General features: G+C 40.7%; 3 protein-coding genes and 1 long non-coding RNA gene across 9 annotated transcripts in view; 2 read left to right on the top strand and 2 right to left on the bottom strand.

Annotated features, from left to right (window-relative positions):
- Window positions 1-8428, bottom strand: part of USP16 (ubiquitin specific peptidase 16) — a 20790-nt gene extending 12362 nt beyond the window's left edge. For 3 of the 4 annotated variants that reach the window (XM_060770457.2, XM_060770458.2, XM_060770459.2), the window contains exons 1-5: window positions 8339-8428; window positions 3857-3959; window positions 2502-2683; window positions 1843-1946; window positions 589-692 (exon numbers count right to left, since the gene is read on the bottom strand). In XM_060770457.2, the coding sequence (XP_060626440.2) occupies window positions 589-692; window positions 1843-1946; window positions 2502-2683; window positions 3857-3917 (451 nt within the window). In that variant the 5' untranslated portion in view covers window positions 3918-3959; window positions 8339-8428. Of the gene's footprint in view, window positions 1-588; window positions 693-1842; window positions 1947-2501; window positions 2684-3847; window positions 3960-8338 lie in introns of those variants that run through there. The other variant, XM_060770460.2, reaches the window with a different exon arrangement.
- Window positions 8417-17535, top strand: RWDD2B (RWD domain containing 2B). Of its 3 annotated transcripts, none has more exons than XM_060770463.2 (5): window positions 8417-8495; window positions 9455-9674; window positions 9766-9833; window positions 11587-11949; window positions 17234-17535. In XM_060770463.2, exons 2-5 carry the CDS (start codon window positions 9468-9470, stop codon window positions 17466-17468), a joined length of 873 nt encoding a protein of 290 aa, XP_060626446.2. In that variant the 5' UTR covers window positions 8417-8495; window positions 9455-9467; the 3' UTR covers window positions 17469-17535. The 3 variants fall into 3 exon arrangements, with proteins under 3 accessions (XP_060626446.2, XP_067322797.1, XP_067322798.1); XM_067466696.1 differs by lacking the exon at window positions 8417-8495 and adding an exon at window positions 8517-8680; XM_067466697.1 differs by lacking the exons at window positions 8417-8495; window positions 9455-9674; window positions 9766-9833 and adding an exon at window positions 10072-11052.
- Window positions 9423-20265, bottom strand: LOC137096717 (uncharacterized). The gene is made up of 2 exons (XR_010909647.1): window positions 18080-20265; window positions 9423-9684 (listed from the first exon to the last, which is right to left on the bottom strand). It is a non-coding gene; the product is annotated as an uncharacterized lncRNA (long non-coding RNA).
- LTN1 (listerin E3 ubiquitin protein ligase 1) overlaps window positions 20226-20389 on the top strand; it is a 30639-nt gene continuing 30475 nt past the window's right edge. The window contains exon 1 of the mRNA XM_060770455.2: window positions 20226-20389. Coding sequence (XP_060626438.2) covers window positions 20237-20389 — 153 coding nt within the window. The 5' untranslated portion in view covers window positions 20226-20236.

Below are 20389 nucleotides of genomic sequence, written 5' to 3'. Positions count from 1 at the left end.
AATTTATATAGAAATGCAGTAATGTAATTATTTAAAGCTATACGCACACTCACTGACTCCTCAAAAGGGAGTCAGTAGCTAAAACACACTATGAGTAGATTCTGTGAGGATTTGAAAAGAGATGCCATGATGCAATGGGTTTGCCTGGAAAGACATGTGTCGGCAGCTGACTGGCTGAGCATGCCAGGGGCCAGAGTTTTGATTGGCTGCTGTCTCTGGCTTCCTGCTGAGACTAACGGTTTTAACTGCCACTTTCACTTTGGACAGCGAAGAGAGTGCTGGCTGCCAACTATCTGAAGCCTGATCACTTTTAAGGTATGAGGCTTGATTTAAAGACTGTTTAAAAGGACTGTTTTATTCCCTCTGTTATCTGTGTCAATTCAGAGAGACAGCTGTATATATTGTTGCCCTGTTTGAACTTTTGAACTGAAGCAAATACACTTCAGCTCAAAAGTTCAAATAAAGTACCTGAGTGACACTTTATTATACTGCAGGGTATATCTTGGTTTAAAAAACTGTGGTAATGCTTCTGTTTATTTACATTTATCAACCCCTCACAGATTCAAGTCTCTTGTCCTAGGAACTTACCTTTATTTTGCATGCTTGTACAAGCTTGCTTTCTAACATAATCTACAAGTTGGCCCAGCCGACTGGAACTACTGTACTGGACCTCGTTATCACACAAGTAGCACCTATTTCAACCAAAAAAAAATCACAAAAGATAATTGTTGTTAAGATAAAACCAAAGTGGTATGATACTATGGCATGGAATATATTTAAAATAAATACAATATACATAACTAACTGTGATATGATTTTTAATGAAACTTTCTTTCAGGGAGAATATTATATTGGTAGTGGGCACTTTAGTTTTAACTTTTGCATACTTACAATGGTTTTATATTATTTAATGTATGCTTTTTTAAAATTGTGATATTTTAGTTATGTTTCAGTTCTTTCCCTACATTTTAAGCTAATTTTCTTGCATGGTTTGTGAACCAATTTGAGTCTCACACCAAAGGAAGAAAAAAAAAAAAGAAAAAAGAAAAGAAATAGATTTTATGTTGGTGTGCAACTGAACACTGAGCCATTTCCAGGTTCCGTTCAGGTTTTCAGAGTAACGTGATTGATGTCCAGGGGATAAAGCTATGAATAAATGATAGCTATTACATGCCTTTTCTGGTAGAGTAACAGTGATGGACAGTAGGCATTCCTTATTAAACTGTGTTTTTTGAAAGGCGCCTACCCTACACCTGATCTATTTTAAGGTTCAGTAATTAGAACTATATTGGGTAGTTAATTTTATTTCGAAGTCCAGAATATGAAAGAACGGGCTTCCTTATTGTGCTGGTGATATCCACAGCACCTCCCCAAAAGCAGTCAATGCAACACAGAGAAAATTAATGACTTTCAAGTCTTAGTCCAATAACTCAAACCAATGTGTGCAGCAAAATATACATTTATACTCATACCAGTAGAGATTGAGCATATGTAACTAAATTCTATTGTGCTGAGAGTAACTGTAGAATCATTAATGACACAATAGCCTTTACAAAAGCTTTTATAGTGCTTGGGACATTGAAAACAAACTCCATATGTAATCTATGTATACAGAAACAGTAATTCAAGTATACTGTACAAATGATTACAGAAAACATCTAACAGCCTTGTAGCACATGTCCATACAAAGATTTATTTCTGTGATCCACCATGGATACAAAACTGTACACTATCACACCCATATAGTATTCAATGGTGAATGTGCACACTCAGAATATTCAATAAATCAGTTGCTGAGGCCTGCAATACTTATACCTCATACTATAAAAATGAGAAACTCACCATACACTCCAGTTATCCACATTAAGAACTAAGCAGTGAGGTTCTGATCTTGGGGTTTCATAATGCTTTAAAGCATGTTTTTCTTGAGAATTTCTGCCACAGCCCTGTGACATTAACAACAGAAATATGAAGCACACACACCTCAGTTCTACTCCTCACTCAGCAATTGAATCAATGTGCAATGTCTACTGCAACTGAGACAACCACAATTTAGGCCACAGTCAATCACTATGCCATTTGTGAGGTTGCTAATTAGAACAAAATTTGCTTTCTCTGCTCATAGTAACCCTAAGTTAGGCAGTACATACTTTTGAAGTCTAGCAGGAAAATTAATTATCATTCAGCAGTAAGAAAGACAGTCTGATGTGATAAAGAGCAAAAAGATCTCTACATGGCACCCAATCTGAAGGCCCTTAAATGTACATGTTTGATCTCTTAAACATCTAACAGAAAAGACAGTTGATATTATAACTAAAACACTTGTGTTCATCAAATGTAATACTAAGCATTAATCACAATTAGGAAAAGATACTTTTTTTATTGCAAGTACCAGAATCCCCAATGATCATCTTTGGTTGTGGCCTGAAAATGTAGCATGTCCAAGATTTTGTGTACTATTTAAAATCTTAACATGTTTTATTATAGGGGAAAAGGTATACCCTGTGGCCGCATTTCAGACATAACCATATTGATGGTCTGTCTTCTGCTTCGTCTTCAGACTTCTCTGATGTACCATTGTCAGATATGCGGCAATCCTGGCATGAGCCCCAGTCTACATTCTGCAAGACTTTTTTCAGGTGGCCTTGATCCAAGCCTTTGCGGAGGTGTTTGCACATAGGTTCTGTCAAGAGGTTAAAACAAGGTGAGACTCACAACTACAGAGAGTGAAGGTACATTATTTACAATCCATGGAGTACAGACCAGGATGGTGTTATCTGATCCAAGGTGGTGTTATCTGATCAGTTATAAAACTTTCTGAGTAACCTTGGGTGAATGACTCTTTTCTTGATCTAAGCTACCTTGTAGGACTTTAGTGGGAACAAGATGGAACAAATATGTACTGTAGTGACCTACATGGAGGAAAGATGAGATTGCTGTGATAATTAATAACTTGCAGGTAGAAGCAAAGTTGCTAATACTGTCCTACAAATGGCCCCACAAAAAACATGTTTGATTTTAATATCACAAATGAAAAATCTTGGTTGCTTCATATACTCTGGACTGCAGCTCTCATATTTCAACTACTAGCAATGATGGCAATGGGAGTTGGGAGTCCTATATAATCTGAAGGGCCATGTTATGGCTATCTCAGCAGTCAATAATATGTAGCAAATATGTAACTATTTGCTTGTTTTGATGCTTAAAGCCCACTGTAGGGTTTTTTTTGTAAAAAGAGGCATTTATATTTTTTTAAATGCGTGTAAGAAAACAAATACAATGACCTCTTGTTTCTTATTTCCATCCTAAGCCCGCATTAATATATGCACAACACAGACATGGATGCTTCATAAATAATTATATAAATGTTTTTCTTCATTTAGTAATTTTTATAGTCTTTAGGCTAGAAGTAACTTTCAGTAATCTCACATTTTACTTCCAAATAGGCTTACTCTCAAGTAAACATGAATAGGACTGCACTCTCAGGGCTATATCAATGGCATCACTCTACTAGCACATGGCATTTGCCACTTGTGTATACCCCATTTTTATGTGCAAGCATCAAAAACTTGAAAGTAACAATCCAAATAATCTTTTTCGTTATTTCATCCTCACCAGCTGACAATTAAAATAGTAACATCAAAGATGATCACACCTTACATGAATTGGGAGATTTGTGTTTACTGGTATATGATGCTGTTATATACAAGTCAGAGTATAACTATTTATTTGGGAACATAATTGCAATAGGGATGACTCCTTAACAATGGCATTAAAAATCCTGCCAAGTATTAATAAAACACTTCCAATAGGAGCTATACAACTGACTGACACGGTTTGCACTTACAAGGCATACCTGATATGTCCGTTAAGTCATCTGACTGTACATTTTTCCCCTTTGTTCGTTTCTTTCCCATGTTGGAGACTCAAAGTTGTATTCCACATCAAACAATGTTGATCTGGACAGGGAGGAAGGAAGGGGGAGGATCACTCTTAACTTTCAAAGAAACCTCAAAACCTAAGAGCAGCTGCTTTTAGCACACACTAAGACATAGCACTACTGTGACAATATATTTTTTTCAAGGTTTCGAGATCCCAACCACAATGAAATGCCATGGAACAAGTTTTAATAGAAAGTAGGAATGAAATCTTTTGCCAATCATTTTTTCCTTCTTTCTCTATATTTTAGACATCTAGAGAAGAAGGATCAAAGTATCATGAAGTCTGACCTCTGGCTGAAAATTTATAAAGACCCTACATAAGCCAGCGTATAACACAGGCATGGGCAAACTTCATCCCTCCAGGTGGTTTGGACTTCAACTCACACAATTCCTAAAAGCCAAAGTTTTCCCATGCCTGGTATAACAATTTATTTAGCAGCAAAATGTACAATAAGAACATACTAGGAGCAGAAAAGTCAACGACAGCACTCATACCATCTAGCTGTTGATAGTACTGGACTTTGAATACAAAGATCTGAGTTCAAATAACTGCTCAGCTAAGAAATCAAAGTGCATTTTACCAAGACAAGGACAGATCTACAGTATAAAAATTACACTATATAACATGATTTTTGTTCCTGGATGATAAATGTCACTTCCTAATTGGTTCTGTCATAAAAGTATGGGTAAAAGTTTATTAAACTGCAAAAACTTTGGTTTTGCAGGACATCCTGCAGCACATTTTGCTACAGTTTTTCAATCAGTATCTGCTATAGTCTCAACCAATTCAACATAGTTTGTAGCAGCCACAAAAACGAAGTTTCTGGAGTACAACAGCTACTTTCCAAGTAAGTACCGTACTATTAAACTTTCAAATGGTGTTACATAGTATTATAATCTATTCCTAAGAGCTTCTGTTTAGATAGAACAGGGTAACTTCAGATGTATCACCCCAAGTTTTGCAGGCAATAAGTGGGATATGTATGCAATGAAATAAATAAAATACAGCCACTTGCACTGATGAAAACTTTGCAGTTAGTCTTACTATACTAGGATCTTAAATGACTGTAGAAGTTCTTAGTAGGTTTGTTTTATTCAAGTAACATACAAAAGAGTAAATGTTCCTCCTCCTACCCCAGATACAACCAGGTTACCAGATCCATAAAAATTGTAGTCTGATGGTGTATAATGTAGGAAACATTTTATTTATTATTTTTATTACTTTCCACTTCTCCTACAATATGGGACTTAGTGGCCCAAATCCTATGGGTTTGTCCCAACTAGAGTGGACTAATGCATCAACAGTTGAACAGTGAGTTGACAAGCAGAAACTTCAATTAGTCCAACGAGCGGCAGCCAGATTACTCACCGGAGCGACATTCAGGGAGCATACCACCCCCCTGTTATGTCAGCTCCACTGGCTGCCGGTTCAGTTCCGAGCACAATTCAAGGTGCTGGTTTTGACCTACAAAACCCTGTATGGTTCCGGTCCAGTGTATCTGTCCGAACGTATCTCCCTCTACGTCCCACCCCGAAATCTAAGATCATCTGGGGAGGCCCTGCTCTCGACCCCACCACTCTCACAAGTGAGGCTGGTGGGGACGAGGAGCAGGGCTTTCTCAGTGGTAGCCCCTCACCTGTGGAACTCACTCCCGGGGGAAATCAGGGCATCATCATCCCTCCTCTCCTTCAGGAGGAGGGTGAAGACGTGGTTGTGGGACCAGGCCTTTGGGCAATCAGGCAATTAAAAGACAATCAGGTGAATAAGATCAACACGATTGATGAAGTGGAATGGAAAACTAGAACTATGAGTTAGCAATCGCTGACCTTGTAAGAGAGGAACTGGGTTTGTATTGGTTTTTATTGATTTTATTGATATATGAATTAGTGTGATGTAATTGTGTAATTGTTTAACTTTGTGTCTTGATTGTTTTGTACTGCAGGCATCGAACCGTGCCTTGCTTCTGTAAGCCGCCCTGAGTCCCCTTCGGGGTGAGAAGGGCAGGGTAAAAGAACCCCAAATAAATAAATAAATAAATAAATTGACAATGTATTGTTGAAGGCCTTCATGGCCAGAGTCACTGGGTTATTGTAGGTTTTTCGATGGCCATACAGCCAGAAAAACCTAAACTCAGTAAGTTGACACATAGGTAAGTCCTACTGAATCAGTTGGTTTACTTTAATGGTAACTTACTAGGCAACTTTTAGAAAGACACATAGTCACAGCCATGGAAATCCCAGTAATAGATTCACCATAGGGCTGCTGTAAGTTGTTAATGACTTGAAGGGACACAATATGGGCCATTGTGTGTAGGAATCATCCTGACGAATACATAGCTGTATTCACAAGTGCATAAACAAACTGTTCTTCCACAAGGATAATCAAGAGTAATCACCTTAATCTTTTTGAAACATATTTTTGGAAGAGTATACTAATAACAGGAGGAAAAGGTATCAAACAAAGTCATACAAAAATGCAAGCATCACTTTCATCTTCTTCTGATATTACATTTTATGTTGCATTGCTATTATTTATATAAATGCAATGGTATATTTTGGAACAGTCCTGTTTTTACTCTAGGAAGCTCCTTTCACTGCTGCTTTTTCCTCATAGTCCTACAATACTTTCCATTAGTGTCAAGGAAGAACATTCACTGCAGTTTATAACCCTCACACATTCTACTTTTACTATGAAGACATTAAAATCATTTTCTTAAGTTCCTTAGGCAGGTGAAACAGCTATACACTATTTCTTGGCTATTCTCTCTCCCTTTCTTTTCCTTTGTCAAATTGTTGGTTGGGAACCAGGGGGTGGGTCAGATCTGTCCTTGTATTAGACCAGTGATTCTCAATCTGTGGGTCCCCAGGTGTTTTGGCCTACAACTCCCAGAAATCCAAGCCAGTTAACCAGCTGTTTGGATTTCTGGGAGTTGAAGGCAAAAACATCTGAGGACCCACAGGTTGAGAACCACTGTGTTAGATGGTTAAATCATTTAATAACTAACCACCTTTGACCATAGCTACTGCATGGCTTATGGAATTGAACAGTTCTCTCTAGGTCAGTGGTTCCCAACCTGTGGTCCATGAACCACCAGTGCTCTGCAAAAACTAAAATGTGGTCAGCGGCCTCACCATTACTACACCATTGCAATGAAAGTGACCGATCTCGCAAAACCCTCTTATAGTGCTGAAGCTTATTAAATATGGCTTTTTGTGTGTGAGCAGATGGTGACTATTGAATGGTATATGTTCTGTATCAGAAACTGGAGCTGATGTGGTCTATCCAATGCAATTTTCTGAATCAGTGCCCTAAATAACCAAACCGAATCTAAAGTTGACCAAAACTGATTTGTAACCCTTTTGGTACTAATGTTGGAGAGCGGTCCATGATTAAATGGTCCCTGGTCAAAAAAACAGTTGGAAATCACTGGTTTCCTCTCTTTTGTTCTCGCCCCCTCTCCTTCTTGCATATATTATACTATAGTTTATTTAATTTCTGTTCATTTGTTTGTTTTTATCTAGGTTTTAGGCTCTAGGTTTTGCCAACATACCAAAAAGAGGATTCTAGGTTTTGCCAGGATACTGGGTTTGGTTACAGGACCTTTCCATGGATGTTCCAATTCCATTATGTATAATGGTGTAAAACATTGTCTCTTATATAAAATGGAGAGATATAGGAGGTCGATTTTCAAGCTGTGGATGTTGAATCCATGGATACAGAGATCAGAGTGTAGCACCTGCTTTCTAAGGGTGCAGCTGCATTTGGTGAGTGCTAATGCCTGATTAAACTACAACTCCTAGGATTCACCCTGGCACGCCTTGAACTGCTTTGGCTCAATGTTATGGGATTGTGAGCGTTCCCGTTTGGAGAAGCATCCGCCCTCTTTGGCAGAGAAAGCTGAAGACCTTGTAGAACTACAACTCCCATAAGTCCACAGCACTGAGCCACAACATCCAGAGTGGTATCAAACTGCATTCATTCTGCTGTGTAGATGCACCCCAAATACTCCCCTTGAAATGGAAGGGAAGAGACAAGTTTGGAAAGTTCCTTTTTTTGAACAACTCTCAGCCGCAAGGCTCCCATGCCTCGAGATACACAATAGGTTCCTATGGCAGTTCGTGTAAGAATGTCTCGAGACAAATGAGAAATTGCCCGGTTCCACTTTTCCCCCGCACTCTAGGGAAAGGAGCATTAGAACGCTGAAGAGCCAGCCCTCTGATTGGCCAACTCTCTAGTTCGCAGCCCGCCTATCTGACCTGACTGATAGCTACCCCCACCAATCGAGAAGCATTCGAGCGTTTTGCCCCGGCGACGAAGACTGGAGTGACTGGTAGCGTTCGCACCGCATGCGGAGGCGGAGGCGCCTCGACGCGGCCCTGTGCTTTGGTGCCCTTACCTCGAGTGACGTCCTGGGAGCGAGTATTTTGCGACACATCTGTGAGCCCGACGAAGAGTTTTGCGGCGGTCCGGAGCAGCACTCGGCAAGCGGCTGGCGGCCCACGACCATAGAGACTACACGACAGAGGGGCCACTTGATTCGACCGGAACTTCCGGTAAGTTGGCTGTCGAGAAGGAACTCTCTAATGAGGAGACGTAGACGGAAGCGGAGAGGCTATAGACTCTGATCACAGTAGAGTATCGAGCTGGCCGTACTTCCGGGTGTAATTTTGTCATTTTTAAATACCTGGATGCAAGTCTCATTTAATCTAGAAGGTTTTACTTCGAAACATCTATAAACGTGAGTTACCAATAGAAGAGATAATGGAAATCGATGTACACAGTAAATTTCAAATCATGCTCATAAGTAACTGAAAGTTAACATGCTATTGAGAAATCACTTGTTGCTTCAAATTTATATTAGAACTAGAAGCAGTGCTATTTGTAAATGAAAACAGGGGAATTTCAGACAAGAAACAATCAGGGCCAGCTACAACCAAGTACTCCCCCAGGCAGGAAGCAGCCAGGCTTTGAAGCTGCAAGACTTTTCAATGCTGATGAAGCTGGCCAATTGCAACATTCACACTTGCCGCAAACAGACAAAAGTTATTTTCTCCCACCCTGGACGTAAACCTCACTTGCCTAGTTTCCAACAGACCTCGCAACCTCTGAGGATGTCTGCCATAGATGTGGGTGAAACATCAGGAGGAAATGCTTCTGGAACATGGCCATACAACGTGCCCCCGGTGGCGCAGTGGGTTAAACCCCTGTGCCGGCAGGACTAAAGACTGACAGGTCACAGGTTCAAATCCGGGAAAAGGCAGATGAGCTCCCTCTACCAGCTCCTCCTGCAGGGACATGAGAGAAGCCTCCCACAAGGATGATAAAACATCAAATCATCCAGGCGCCCCCTGAGCAACGTCCTTGCAGACGGCCAATTCTCTCACACCAGAAGTGACTTGGCTTCTCAAGCCACTCCTGACACGACAAAAAAATAAAAAAATAAATGGCCATACAGCAGGGAAAACTCACAGCACCCAATGTTAACTTTATTTTTCTGCTTTATTTCTTTTAGGAATATAATCAACATGATCCATTTGGAAGAAGCTGAACAACAACTCTCTGAATTAGATTTGCTTTCCAGTATGTTTCCCAATGAGGATGAATTTAAGGTGACTGACCAACTGGCTCTAGCAGAACTGAAAGATCGGGTGGAAAAGTGCACTTCGGAAGAGCCATCTTCAAAAATACAGTTTATGCTTAATTTAGAAATAGAGAAGCCTGATGGAAGTGAGGTACTGTTGTCTGAAAGTAAATGAACATGCCTTTTGAATTTATACTCTTAAATATACTATATAGACATATATTTTAAAAATCTCTTTCTAGGTTCCCCTTTCTTTGTTCTGTGCTTTCCCATTGGAATATCCCACCGTGCTTCCAGAAATCACTATCAGGTACTACATGTTATATTCCACAGGGGGAAATTAAATATGTTTATTATGTTATTGTTGATGTTATGTTCTCAAATCAGTTCCAAGTTATGGCAACCCTAAGGCAAAACTACTACTGGAGCTGAGAGTGTGTGATCGATCCAAGATCACTCAATAGGTTTCCGTGATCAAGCAGGAAATTAGACCTTGTCTCACCAATAATAATAATAATAATAATAATAATAATAATAATAATTTTATACCCCACCTCCATGTCCCCATTATCAAGCCCAGAACTTACAACAAAATACACCAACTAAAACATAATAAAAAACATAATAGTATATCAAAATCCAATTAAAATGCAGCAGGGTATAAAACTGCAACTATATAGGCTGCAACTATACTCTAGAACAGGCATGTGCGAACATTGGCCCTCCAGATGTTTTGGACTTTAACTGCCACAATGTGGGAGTTAAAAGTCCAAAACACCTGTAGGGCCAATGTTTGCCTATGCCTGCTCTAGAATGCATGCTGTTGAATGCCAGGAGTTACAGTTTTATGAGGCTCCAACAGTCTTTAACAAAGAAAGCTAAGGACCTTGTAAAAGTACAAATCTCAGGATTCCATTGCATTCAGCCATAGCAGTTAAAATAGTGTCAAACCGCATTCATTCTATACCGATAGTCAAATGCACTGCAATATACGTATAGATCTTCAGTGTCTATCAATTATCAGTTATCAATTAAAAACACTATTGAAATGCTTCTCTAATTTTACAAATGGAGAACCGAGTAACATGATTTTGTTATTATAATGCTCATTTTTGAAAAATATGACAACTGACAAAAAGCAGTGTCCCAAGCTGTTACACAAGTTGAAAGCTTAAACATTAGCCGGTGTAAAATGTAGCTGAAACCATGTTTTTAAATTGATAATTGACATGCACCTGTCCTTCCTAGAATCAGAACTGAAAATGACTAGCCTCAGACTTGTGCCTTTCCTTCCATCTTGTGTTAAGGCAGGAAGACTAAAGCAGTTTCTTGTTGTGTTTTAATTTATGACATTGCAGTTTGATCTTGGTTTTTTAATTGAATTGTTGTTTATTTGTTTAGTTGCTTCTGACTCTTTGTGACCTCATGGACCAGCCCACGCCAGAGTTCCCTGTTAGTCATTGCCACCCCCAGCTCCATCAAGATCAAGCCAGTCACTTCAAGGATAGCATCCATCCATCTTGCCATTGGTCGGCCCCTCTTCCTTTTTCCTTCTGTTTCCCCAGCATGTATTAGTATAACTGATTTCAGTTGTCTGCTCTGGACAAGTCTTTAAGTCTGGTTCCACCCATTATGTTCAATGAAGGAAAATGAGAAATAAGCATAATCTAGAGCAGGGCTCCTTACACTTTTTCCAGTTGTGACAGCTTTCTTTCTGATCAACATTTATGCAACCCCAGGTATCTAAGTATGCAAAATAGCTATAAAAACCTAACATTTACTGATAAAAAAATATCAAAATTTGCAATGTTGTCTTTTTGTGGAGTACAGCTGAAGCATTTTTTGCAGTGTCCACTGTAAACACTACGTGTTGTTGCTAATAGATTAGTGTCACCTTTGACTACTGCCACATTTTTGGGACTCCAGCATTGAGCTATGGGAACCCCATTTGGGTTCGGGACCTACAGCTGAAGCAGTGATCTAGAGCATGTTTTGGATTGTATTATGCAATTCATTTTTATTGACGGTGTGTTTCAAACTGTGCTATCTTTCCCCACTTACAGGTCTCAATTCATAAGTCGATCCCAGCAGGCTCAGCTAAATACAGATCTTATAACATACTTGCAGAAGCATTGTGCTGGTGAAGTGTGCATTTTAAGTGCAAGAGAATGGATTAAAGATCATGCTGCTGCTTACATCAACAAGGAACGATCATCTTCCACTTCACAGAAATCAAATATTCAAAGTTCTGAGGATATCTTCACCAGACTCTGGATTTACAGCCATCACATTTATAACAAGCAAAAAAGAAAGAATATAATTGACTGGTCTAAGGAACTTTCTCTCACTGGATTCAGCATGCCTGGGAAACCAGGTATCATTTGTGTTGAAGGCCCACAGAGCATGTGCGAAGAGTTCTGGGCAAGGTGGGTATTCATATATCTTTTATTTAAGATTTGCAATACTCTTCTTTTGACTGGTAACATTAGTAATAGAAAATTCCTAAGATGGTATTAACTCCCCCCCCCCCTCCCCCGGCAGATCAGATGTTTACAACTGATTTGACTTTATCCCTCTTGGATCCAAATTCACTCCTATAGTTAATGTAGAAAGCAACTTTCTTAATTCTATATTGTAAAGCATATAGTATTTATAATCCCAACTAGTTATATGTAAAGGTAAAATATTCACAGTTATTCTTAAATTTTTTTGTTGTGTCAGGAGCAACTTGAGAAATTCTTAAAATAATTTCTATCTACAGTGGAGTTGAGGATCCAGCTGTAAAACTAATGCAGTTTGACAGCATTTTAACTGCCATGACTCTATTGTATGGACCCACAGGAGTTGTAGTTTTACAAGGTCTTCAGCCTTCTCTGCCAAATGGTGCTGGTGCCTAAAGAAACTACAATTTCTACGATTTGGTAGCATTGAGTGCTGGCAGTTAAAATGGTGTCAAACTGCATTAATTCTGCAGCATATAATTAGCATTTTCTTTCCTTAAATCCATTCAGACATGTCAGGTGTTCCAGTTTTTCCATAGTACCAGTGATATAGTAATTTAGAATACATTTGGAGTTCTAGCTTAACAGAAACATGTGGTGAGGAGAATAATTTGCTGAAACCAAAAGCCATGCATAATAGTATAAACACACATTCCTTTATGTCTAGCCTTCACTGTGATTTTTGAAATCTTAATGACAGAACAAACTTGTTACATTAGAAGGTTTTTTTGGCATGGCAGGGAGAACAACATAAGTAATCTTAGGAGTTGCAATTCTACAGTAGATGGCTTCTCGTTCAGAAATTGCTTGATCCCCTTAGTAACACAGGAACCTGTGCACTCTCTTAAGGGTGTAATGAATTGACTTCTGCCACACGATGGATTTGCTGCAGTTGTTGGTGGCATGGCCAAATGTTAATAGCTGCCCAGTCGTATATAAAAGGTTAATGCTTGCATTGATTTGGCAGTTTGAAGCTGGGAAAAGATATGAAGGTGGAGAATAGACAGGATAGGTGAATTTTCCTAAGTTTCTATCCTACGTAGAGATCATAGAATCATAGAATCATAGAATCAAAGAGTTGGAAGAGACCTCATGGGCCATCCAGTCCAACCCCCTGCCAAGAAGCAGGAATATTGCATTCAAATCACCCCTGACAGATGGACATCCAGCCTCTGCTTAAAAGCTTCCAAAGAAGGAGCCTCCACCACACTCCGGGGCAGAGAGTTCCACTGCTGAACGGCTCTCACAGTCAGGAAGTTCTTCCTCATGTTCAGATGGAATCTCCTCTCTTGTAGTTTGAAGCCATTGTTCCGCGTCCTAGTCTCCAAGGAAGCAGAAAACAAGCTTGCTCCCTCCTCCCTGTGGCTTCCTCTCACATATTTATACATGGCTATCATGTCTCCTCTCAGCCTTCTCTTCTTCAGGCTAAACATGCCCAGCTCCTTAAGCCACTCCTCATAGGGCTTGTTCTCCAGACCCTTGATCATTTTAGTCGCCCTCCTCTGGACACATTCCAGCTTGTCAATATCTCTCTTGAATTGTGGTGCCCAGAATTGGACACAATATTCCAGATGTGGTCTAACCAAAGCAGAATAGAGGGGTAGCATTACTTCCTTAGATCTAGACACTATGCTCCTATTGATGCAGGCCAAAATCCCATTGGCTTTTTTTGCCGCCACATCACATTGTTGGCTTATGTTTAACTTGTTGTCCACGAGGACTCCAAGATCTTTTTCACACGTACTGCTCTCGAGCCAGGCGTCACCCATTCTGTATCTTTGCATTTCATTTTTTCTGCCAAAGTGGAGTATCTTGCATTTGTCACTGTTGAACTTCATTTTGTTAGTTTTGGCCCATCTCTCTAGTCTGTCAAGATCGTTTTGAATTCTGCTCCTGTCCTCTGGACTATTGGCTATCCCTCCCAATTTGGTGTCGTCTGCAAACTTGATGATCATGCCTTCTAGCCCTTCATCTAAGTCATTAATAAAGATGTTGAACAGGACCGGGCCCAGGACGGAACCCTGCGGCACTCCACTTGTCACTTATTTCCAAGATGAAGAGGAAGCATTAGTGAGCACTCTCTGTGTTCGTCCACTTAACCAATTACAGATCCACTTCACCGTAGTTTTGCCTAGCCCACATTGGACTAGTTTCCTTGCCAGAAGGTCATGGGGGACCTTGTCGAAGGCCTTACTGAAATCCAGGTACGCTACATCCACGGCATTCCCTGCATCTACCCAGCTTGTAGCTCTATCGAAGAAAGAGATCAGATTAGTCTGGCATGACTTGTTTTTGATAAATCCATGTTGACTATTAGCGATGACTGCATTTGTTTCTAAGTGTTTGCAGACCGCTTCCTTAACAATCTTTTCCAGAATCTTGCCCGGTATCGACGTGAGGCTGACCGGACGGTAGTTGTTTGGGTCGTCCTTTTTTCCCTTCTTGAAGATTGGGACCACATTGGCCCTCCTCCAATCTGCTGGAACTTCTCCCGTTCTCCAAGAACTCTCAAAGATGGTTGCCAATGGTTCCGAAATGACTTCCGCTAGTTCCTTCAATACTCTGGGGTGTAGTTGATCTGGCCCTGGGGACTTGAACTCATTAAGAGCGGCCAGGTATTCCTGGACGACTTCTTTCCCAATTTGGGGTTGGATGTCCTCCAATCCCTCATCCACTCCATCTTGCTGAGGTTGAAGACTCTCTTTTTGTGAGAAGACCGAGGCAAAGAAGGCATTAAGTAGTTCTGCCTTTTCCCTATCCCCTGTCAGCATTGCCCCATCTTCTCCGCGAAGAGGTCCTATCGCCTCCTTGTTTTTCCTTTTTCTACTGACATAAGAATAGAAGCCCTTTTTATTGTTTTTAATGTCCCTGGCAAGTCTGAGCTCGTTTTTTGCTTTAGCCTTGCGGACCTTTTCCCTACAGGTGTTGGCTATTTGTTTGAATTCTTCTTTGGTGATTTCTCCCTTTTTCCACTTCTTGTGCATGTCTCTTTTGTGTCTTAGCACAGTTAGAAGTTCTTTGGACATCCATTCTGGCTTCTTTGCACTTGTCCTATTTTTTCTCTTTGTTGGCACGGTTTGCAATTGCGCCTTGAGTATTTCACTCTTGAGAAATTCCCATCCATCCGTAACTCCCTTGTCTTTTAGTATCTGTGTCTACGGAATGCTGTTCAGCGTTTCCTTCATTTTTTGGAAATCAGCTCTCCTAAAGTCCAAAATGCGGGTTTGACTTGTCTTAGTTTCGGCCTTCCTTTGTACCTCAAATTGCAGGAGCACATGGTCACTTGCCCCTAAGGATCCTACCACTTCGACCGCATTGATCAGGTCCTCCGCATTTGTTAGGATGAGATCAAGAGTAGCCAATCCCCTTGTTGCCTCTTCTACCTTCTGGACCATGAAATTGTCTGCAAGGCAAGCGAGGAATTTGTTGGACCTTGTACTCTTGGCCGAGTTTGTTTTCCAGCAAATATCGGGATAGTTGAAATCGCCCATGACTACTGCATCTCTTCTCTGTGCCTGTTTGGTCAACTGTTGGCAGAAGACTTCATCAAGTTCTTCCTCCTGGCTTGGGGGTCTGTAGTAGACGCCTACAACGACATCTTTTTGAGTCCCAGTTCCCTTGATTCTTATCCAGATGATTTCAAGCTGGTTTCCCAGATTGCTGTCTTGAATCTCTTCTGCAGCATAAGAGTTTTTGACATATAAGGCTACTCCGCCTCCTCTCCCCTTTGTTCGGTTTCTGTGAAAGAGGTTATACCCCTCGATATCTACATTCCAGCGATAGGAGTCATCCCACCAGGTTTCAGTGATCCCTATGATATCATATTTGTGGTGTTGTGCTAAAAGTTGGAGTTCGTCTTGTTTATTTCCCATGCTCTGTGCATTAGTGTAAAGACATGTGAGCCCCTGGGATCTTCCCTTGAGCTGTTTAATTGGGATTATTGTGCTTTTGGTACTTGGTCCTTGTTGTGTTTGTGCAGCCCTCCGTTTAGCCTTCTGGCGATTCCCAGACATTATGGGTAAAGTAGTGTTCGCAAGGCTGTTGTCCCCCTCCCCCGGTGGACCTAGTTTAAAGTGCGTCTAATGAGGTTTGCGAGTCTGTGAGCAAAAAGGTGTTTTCCTACTTGTGTGAGATGCACCCCATCCCTTGCCAGTAGGCCATCCTCCTGGAAAAGCAGGCAATGGTCGAGGAAGCCAAAGCGTTTCTCCTGACACCATTTTCTAAGCCAGTCATTGACCTGTACTATTTTTCTGGCTCTTGTGGGTCCGTGTCTTACAACAGGGAGGAGGGATGAAAAGATCAGAGTTGAACGCTCTGATTTTCTTTGCTTTTCAACTAAACTCTAGTTTAAATCCTGCTTGATGGGCCAAATTGTTTTGTTCTGGAACTAGGGGTGGTTTCACATATCCCCATTTGGTGCCAAACAGTCATAGCACAAGTTACTGTATATTGGTAAGTCAGCAAATGGTATACTGCAGAGAAACTTTTCAGCCCTATTAATGATGGGATTCAGCTTCCCTTCACAACTAGTGCTACTCACACTAAATCTGGCTACAGTCCAGTTCCCCAAAGTATATAAACATGAACCATTTCTACACCAATAGCTATGAGAACTATACCAGCAAGTTAGAAACAGCAAACTTCACTAGATCTTAATATATTTTCCCATCCTTGAACTACAAAGTTATCCAAAAAAATATCATAGGATAGAATCATAGAGTTGGAAGAGACCTCATTGGCCATCCAGCCCAACCCCCTGCCAAGAAGCAGGAAAATTGCATTCAAAGCACCCCTGACAGCCATCTATCCTCTGTTTAAAAGGCTCCAAAGAAGGCGCCTCCACCACACTCCAGGGCAGAGTGTTCCACTGCTGAACAGCTCTCACAGGAAGTTCTTCCTAATATTCAGGTGGAATCTCCTTTTGAGTATTTTAATCGTATACAGTTTAGGAGAAATGTAATAGGATAGTAAGTAATGACAAGTATTTCTAGGAATATATGCTACATTTTAAAATACAGATAAATGTCAAATAGCAGTAATAGACTGAACTATATAATAATAATTTCTGACATAATTTCAGTTACACTGAAATTTTGATTAATTACAACTAACACAGTCCACTGGTTTTAACAGAATGTTTTAGGAGTAACTTTAGCTGGATTAGATATTGTTGCATTTTCTAAGTGTGCAATACTCTTATTTTATTTAGACTTCGAAGATTATCATGGCAACGGATTTTGATTCGGCACAGGGAAGATATTTTCTTAGAGGGAGCTGAAGGGCAAATGGGGAAACAAAAGAAGTTCACAGTTTTTGAAGAAAAAATATTTGATGCACATGGTGCCAGAGGAAATCACATGGATTTGGGACAGTTGTATCATTTTTTACTTGACAGTGGTTGTGGTGATATATTTCAATTGTACTTTGGAGTTGAAGGACAGTAGAAAACCACAACATTTTCCTTTTTAAAATAAATAAATAAATAAAAATAAATGATGGCTAAAGATTTTATTTATGGCTACTTAATAAATCTTTGATGCACCAATAAAGTTCCTTTGAAGAGGATAGTTTATTTTAATTACAAAGATTTAAAATAGCTTAGTTCTGTTCATATTATCGACTATTGTTGACTAAAGCTTATTCACAGTTACGCAAGTCTAAATCTCTGATGGGATTGTAGAAATGCTACCGGCTTCTTTAGCCCATGTTATTTGTCTTTAAGTTGTTTCCAAGTGATTGTGACTCTAGTTTAAAGGGAACCTGTAATTGGCTTTTCTGAGTAAGATTCATTCAGATAGGATTTGACTTTGCCCTCCTCTTGAGATTAAGAGACTGTGGGTGAATCTACACTGTGGAAATAATGTGAGACCACATTAATTGCCATGCTATGGAACCATGAGAGTTGTAGCCAGTACTTGGGGCCATGCAAATTATTGCTGCTGGAGTTCAAAATGACCATTATCATTTTTTACTGCTTAACATTATTTTTTTCTTCAGAAGTAGCAAGCTGTAACTCAGGTTACTCACAGATAGACAATAGTGGATATGTGCTTACCTCTTACACCACGTGTGAGCAAACTTCAGCCCTTCAGGTATTTTGGATTTAATTTCCACACTTCCTAACAGCTGGTCCACTGGCTGGGATTTCTGGGAGCTGAAGTCCAAAACACCTGGAGGAGTAGAGTTTGAGAAACATTGGTTTTCAACCTGTGGGTCGCCAGGTGTTTTGGCTTACAACTCCCAGAAATCCCAGCCAGTTTACCAGCTGTTAGGATTTCTGGGAGTTGAAGGCCAAAAACATCTGGGGACCCCAGGTTGAGAACCACTGCCTTAGACTAACTGCTTATCTGTTTCTAACATATGGATCCCAAAATAGGACAAATATGTGGTTTGCCCTAACTCCACTGAAAACTTTTCAGAATAAGCATCAATTCTAGTGTTGTTCAAACTTCCTGCCATCTTGGTAAACTGCCATCATTCACTTATCTGCTGAGAACATTCTGCTTTGTAGAAGAACTGGAACATGTTATTTTATGTGGATCACTAGCCAGACTTCTTCAGCTTCATCATTGCTTATGCATAGATCTGGGGAAGATGACTAATGGAGTAGAAACTGTTTAAATGCCATTCTCCTAAACAGAAAAAAACCCTGTCAGGTTCTTGGAATGGCAACATAGGACTGTTTCCAGAAACACATATTTATCATGATATCCTAATAGCTCTCAATTCTCAATTGCTAACAAAAAATAACCTTTTGTGACTTTAAATTAGGCGTGGGCAAACTTTGGCCCACCAGGTATTTTAGAATAATAGAAGCACAGAGTTGGAAGAGACCTCGTGGGCCATCCAGTCCAACCCCCTGCCAGGAAGCAGGAAAATCCCTTATGTCTGTATATAATGAGATGTGTGAAGCAGCACATCACCCCACAATATGTTAGGGTTACATATTTCAAAATGCAGAAAACACATTTAACAACACACTGCCTGAAACTACTAATCACTACAGTAACTCTTACTTTAAATATTCATACTATATACAGGGCTAGAAATACTCCCAGTGTTCATTGTGTTTAAATAGCAACAAATTGCCTTGCCTTTCCCCCTTCTCTGCCTCTTCCAGAGCTGCCTCAGCTTATTTCTCTTTCTCCTTCTCTCTGAATCTCTCGCTCTCTCATTCTTGTTTTCTCTGAGCCATTCTCTGCCTCATCTCCTTGCAAAATTATCAGTGGTGACTCAGAGTTGGGGCAAAAAAGAAAGAGACAGACCTTCTGGACATTTTAAAAGAATAATAGAATCCTAGAATTGGAAGAGACTTCATGGGCCATCCAGTCCAACCCCATTCTGACAAGAAACAGGAAAAGCTCATTCAAAGCACCTCCAACAGATGGTTATCCGGTCTCTGTTTGAAAGTCTCCAAAGAAGGAGCCTCCACCACAGTCTGGGGCAGAGAGTTCCACTGTTGAACAGCTCTCACAGTCAGGAAGTTCTTCCACATGTTCAGATGGAATCTTTGCTGTAGTTTGAAGACATAATTATGCATCCGAGTCTCCAGGGCAGCGGAAAACAAGCCTGTTCCCTCCACCCTATGACTTCCCCTAACATATTTATGCATGGCCATCGTGTCTCCTCTCGACCTTCTCTTCTTCAGGCCAAACATGCCCAGCTCTTTAAGCCGCTCCTCATAGGGCTTGTTCTCCAGACCCTTGATCATTTTAGTCATCCTCCTCTAGACACATTCCAGCTTGTCAATATCTCTCTTCAATTGTGGTGCCCAGAATTGGACACAGTGTGATTCCAGGTTTGGCCTGACCCTGGATCTAGACACTAGACTCCTATTGATGCAGGCCAAAATCCCGTTGCCTTTTTTAGCTGCAGCATTGCATTGTTGGCTCATGTTTAACGTGTTGTTCACAAGGACTCCAAGACACCAACAGGCTGATAGGAATTTGTGGGACTTGGAAGTCCAAAACCCCTGGAGGACCGAATTTTGCCCATGCTTGCTTTAAATATATTGGAAGTCCCAAAAAAGGATATATACTTTGCCTACTTACACATGACTTAATCTACCGAACCCTGCATTGGAAGGAACGCTTCCTTTCCCATTTATCTTAGGACCAAAAGAACTCGGGCGCTATAAAGGGCGGGAGGGAATCCCCTCGCACCCTTCCGGTCCGCCCCCTCCCTCTCTGGGCTGGGAGGGGGAGGGGACTCGATGATGCCAAGGCGGCCTCGACTTCCTTCTTCCACCCGGAAGCGCGGCTTCCCTTCAGTTCCTCCCTCTCTCGGTTTCCCTGGGCTTCCCACGACGGTTGAGGCCCCAGCCATGGGAGATAGGCCCAAGCAGCGGACGAAGGGCAACGTGAGG

Source organism: Anolis sagrei, chromosome 3 (genome assembly GCF_037176765.1).
Source record: "Anolis sagrei isolate rAnoSag1 chromosome 3, rAnoSag1.mat, whole genome shotgun sequence".
In the NCBI taxonomy this organism is placed as follows: domain Eukaryota; kingdom Metazoa; phylum Chordata; class Lepidosauria; order Squamata; family Dactyloidae; genus Anolis; species Anolis sagrei.
This window is presented reverse-complemented; position numbering and strand designations above follow the sequence as displayed.